This window comes from Sitodiplosis mosellana, unplaced genomic scaffold (genome assembly GCF_009176505.1).
Source record: "Sitodiplosis mosellana isolate CC-2019 unplaced genomic scaffold, AAFC_SMos_1.0 Smas_scaffold_3260, whole genome shotgun sequence".
NCBI classification, from domain to species: domain Eukaryota; kingdom Metazoa; phylum Arthropoda; class Insecta; order Diptera; family Cecidomyiidae; genus Sitodiplosis; species Sitodiplosis mosellana.
Genome location: NW_022598502.1, coordinates 6,393 through 9,772, shown reverse-complemented (window position 1 = coordinate 9,772; position 3,380 = coordinate 6,393). Strand labels below are relative to the sequence as shown.

The 3,380-nt window shown below is 36.4% G+C and overlaps 1 protein-coding gene across 1 annotated transcript in view; it reads left to right on the top strand.

The window, feature by feature from the left end:
• The window catches only part of LOC129571763 (uncharacterized), a 3,799-nt gene extending 1,893 nt beyond the window's left edge, over positions 1–1,906 (top strand). The window contains exon 2 of the mRNA XM_055451620.1: positions 522–1,906. Within this exon, the coding sequence (XP_055307595.1) occupies positions 596–1,906 (1,311 nt within the window). The 5' untranslated portion in view covers positions 522–595. The remainder of the gene's footprint in view (positions 1–521) is intronic.
• Positions 1,907–3,380: the final 1,474 nt, after the last annotated feature.

The window sequence follows — 3,380 nt, the reverse complement described above, 5'->3', positions numbered from 1 at the left end:
TACTCAATGAAATGCAATTGTGCCAGCATTTTTCTTCATATTTCGACCGAAAATCGAAATGAATCTTCAGTAAAACTAACTGCGCCGTCACGAATGCACCATATACTCAATGAAATGCAATTGTGCCAGCATTTTTCTTCATATTTCGATCGAAAATCGAAATGAATCTCAACTAAAACTAACTGTGCCGTCACAAATCGATAATAGGAAAAATAGAAGATTGCAACCGATTCTACTAGAAATATTAGCACAATATCAGCGATTTTGCATCAAAACTAGAAAAATTAGAGACTTTGTGTCAAAAATATATAAAATTGAATGTAACTAGACTCTAGAACTTGTGCCTCGACCACCAATTCAACGAGTGTATCTATTGGCTTCGAAGACAATTCGACGGCTAAGTAATTAAACATAGTGTAATCGGTATCTTTTGTCTTTTTAATTTTAATAAGTCAGACAATTTTTGACCCACAGGACACAGAAAAATTAATTCATTTCAACAATTTTCTCTCTATTCACAGAATTCAAGAAAAAACACCTGAAGTAGTGTGGATAACTGAAAATTTGGCGCAAAAGAAACAGTCAAGCGAGCCAAATGGAAGCCGGACAGAATCAAAATCAGCAGATTTGCAATCAAGCCGCAGCAAATGCACCGAACGTTGAGCCTCAACCGTCGGTCTTCAAACTGGACATCGATTGCTGGGACGAAGTACTCGATTGCCTGTCGTTGGAGGATGTTCACTCGTTTGGTCAAACATGCAAGGCTTTTCAACGTGTCACCGGCGAATATTTTCAATGGAAATATGTGGATGCTTCCGCTCTTTCCTACGGACATGGTATTTACATCAATTTCAGAAGAATGAATGGTTTCAACGAATTTGTCCAAAACATTCAGTTCTGTCAGGTCACACGCAATTCAGCGTTTCATTACACTGCAACCAAATGCAAAGCTGAAATCAAGGAGTTCATGCTTGTCGACGTTGATCTCAATCAGATGGACATCAAGATAATCGAAAAACGTTTGGAAAAAGTCGTCAGCCTCCAAGTAATGCGCTGCAAATTCGATGAAGACATTTGGCGGACGCTTTTCGAATCGTGCACGAACTTGAAGCGACTAAGATTCTGGACCAATTTTGATACATCGTTTGCTTGGCCAGTTCGAAAACATCCAACACTCGAACACCTGGAATTGTGTACGATTAGCACAATTGACAGCCAAAAATTGAAGAATTTTCTCGACCATTGCCCAAATCTTCGAAGCCTTCAAATCAGTGCAAATGTGCTATGGGACAATCAAGATTTAATTTGCAATACCAAAGTTGATGACTTGGCCATTGATATGAACGAAGACATCGATACCACCATTGGTTTCTTGAATAACCTTCATGAGAAAGGCTTCTTCAAAAGATTGCATTTTAGATCTGAACGCAACAGCACAACATCAGCTGAACAAATACTTTCGTTGCCCGGACTCGTTACGCTGTACATTTATCCGAACGAAAATGAAAATCCGGAATTTCCCGTTTTGCCCAGCATCAAAGAGATTGGAATCATCAATCGCTTTGAAAGGCACATCAACACGGATGCCATGGTCAACAGTTTCATCAATCTGGAGCAGCTTTTCATCATCGGCTCACGCGATTTGCTGCCATTCATTCGTCGATCGATAAAATTAAAAGACGTTGAAATCGCTGATTTCGAAGGAGAAGTTCTCGACATCGCTGCACTGAACAAGGAACGCAAAAAGTTGGTAGGAGCACGCAAGGTGACCATTTACGTCAATGAACGTATTTATTTGGCAACAAAATGGGCAACCTCAGATACGTCGTTGGAAATGATTGAATTAAAACGGCAATCATCACGGGACATCATTGGTCCGCACAGCTTTTGGCAAATATTCCGATAGTTTGATCATCTTGACTCTTACGAATCTTTTTCCCAAATTTTTTTTATTATTCCGGAAAACTGAAAAAAATCTGCTGTCGTTCAAAAAATCAATCGTAGGAAGAAATCACCTAAATCTTTTCCGGACCCTCTATTATCTCCATAATTTCAAAAAAAAACAGTACAGTTTAGTAAATAGAGAAAGACCAAATAAACATGGAAAATTCTATCAAAATGTATTTTTGTTCAATATCTCTTCTTGGCAATGGCGCGAATTACTACTGAAAACCGGTTTTCAGTACTTTTCAGTACCTGCGATCGATTTTCAGTAGCGGTTCAGTTTTTTCAGTACTTAGTAAATATAGGACTTTTATTGCAGTTCAGTATTGTCAAAATTTCTTGACACTTGTGTTTAATGTTTGTTTTTTAGAATTCGAAATGGAAATTGAATGTATTTTATCAAAAATAAAGTCCACTTATATTTCAATTAGAAAAGTCTAAAGACATAATAAAGTAACTGACATCAGAAAAGAGTGATTTATATCGAAAATATATGTCTGGCAATTTTCGTCGAATGAAAATTTCTATGACATTGATGTGTGTATCATCAACTCTTTGAAATGTCAGTGCATCTCTGAAACCACGAAGACTAAAACCAAACAAAATTGGAATGGATTTTTTACACAAATTCTTTTCGGCGTATTTTTATTTCCAAACTACTGAATGTCGTATTTTTATAGTTTGGCACTTGTGTAGACAAATCTTTTTCAATTTTTTCCAAAATTCTACCTCAATATCAATTTTTAAACTGTATGGCGTTAATTATATAAGTCAAGTGTCATAGTTTGACGTATTCAATGCATAAACTGACACTGAAGTACTGAAAACCGGTTTTCACTACTTTTCTGTATCAAGAAAACAAATTTCAGTAGTTTTCAGTACTTTCAGTCAATTCAGTAGCGATTCGCCCCTTGCTTCTTGGTCAGTTTTACAGTAAATGCCATGTATTTTCTTTGTTTTTGCAGTTCGCATTGCATGAAATGAATCGATAGAATCCTTTCCTTACAAAAACACTATGAATACAAACCATAATAAATATGAATATCCATGCAGTAACAAAACAAAACCAGAACAACAACTCTATTATTTTAAATTTTGGCATGAAAATGAACATCCAGATCCGAAACCAACTTCAAGCCATTTGACATCAAACCCCAAATGTCAACGAATCGTCGTTCTGCTGCGCAGTTTCATTCTCAAAGCGTCACTGTTTGCTTAGCACACAATCATCTGAGGGTGAGTACGATATTTTTCGCTTTGACTGAAATTTTTGGCGAATTTCTTACAAAAATATATGGAAACGCTTTCTTAAAGTTAGTTGAAAGTAATGGCAGACAGAGAACACCGTCCATTTTCCATATTAAACCAATTTTCCATCCGTTCAGTATTGAATGTTCTACATGCTCGTGTTATTCATTTGATGTAATTTCATAATA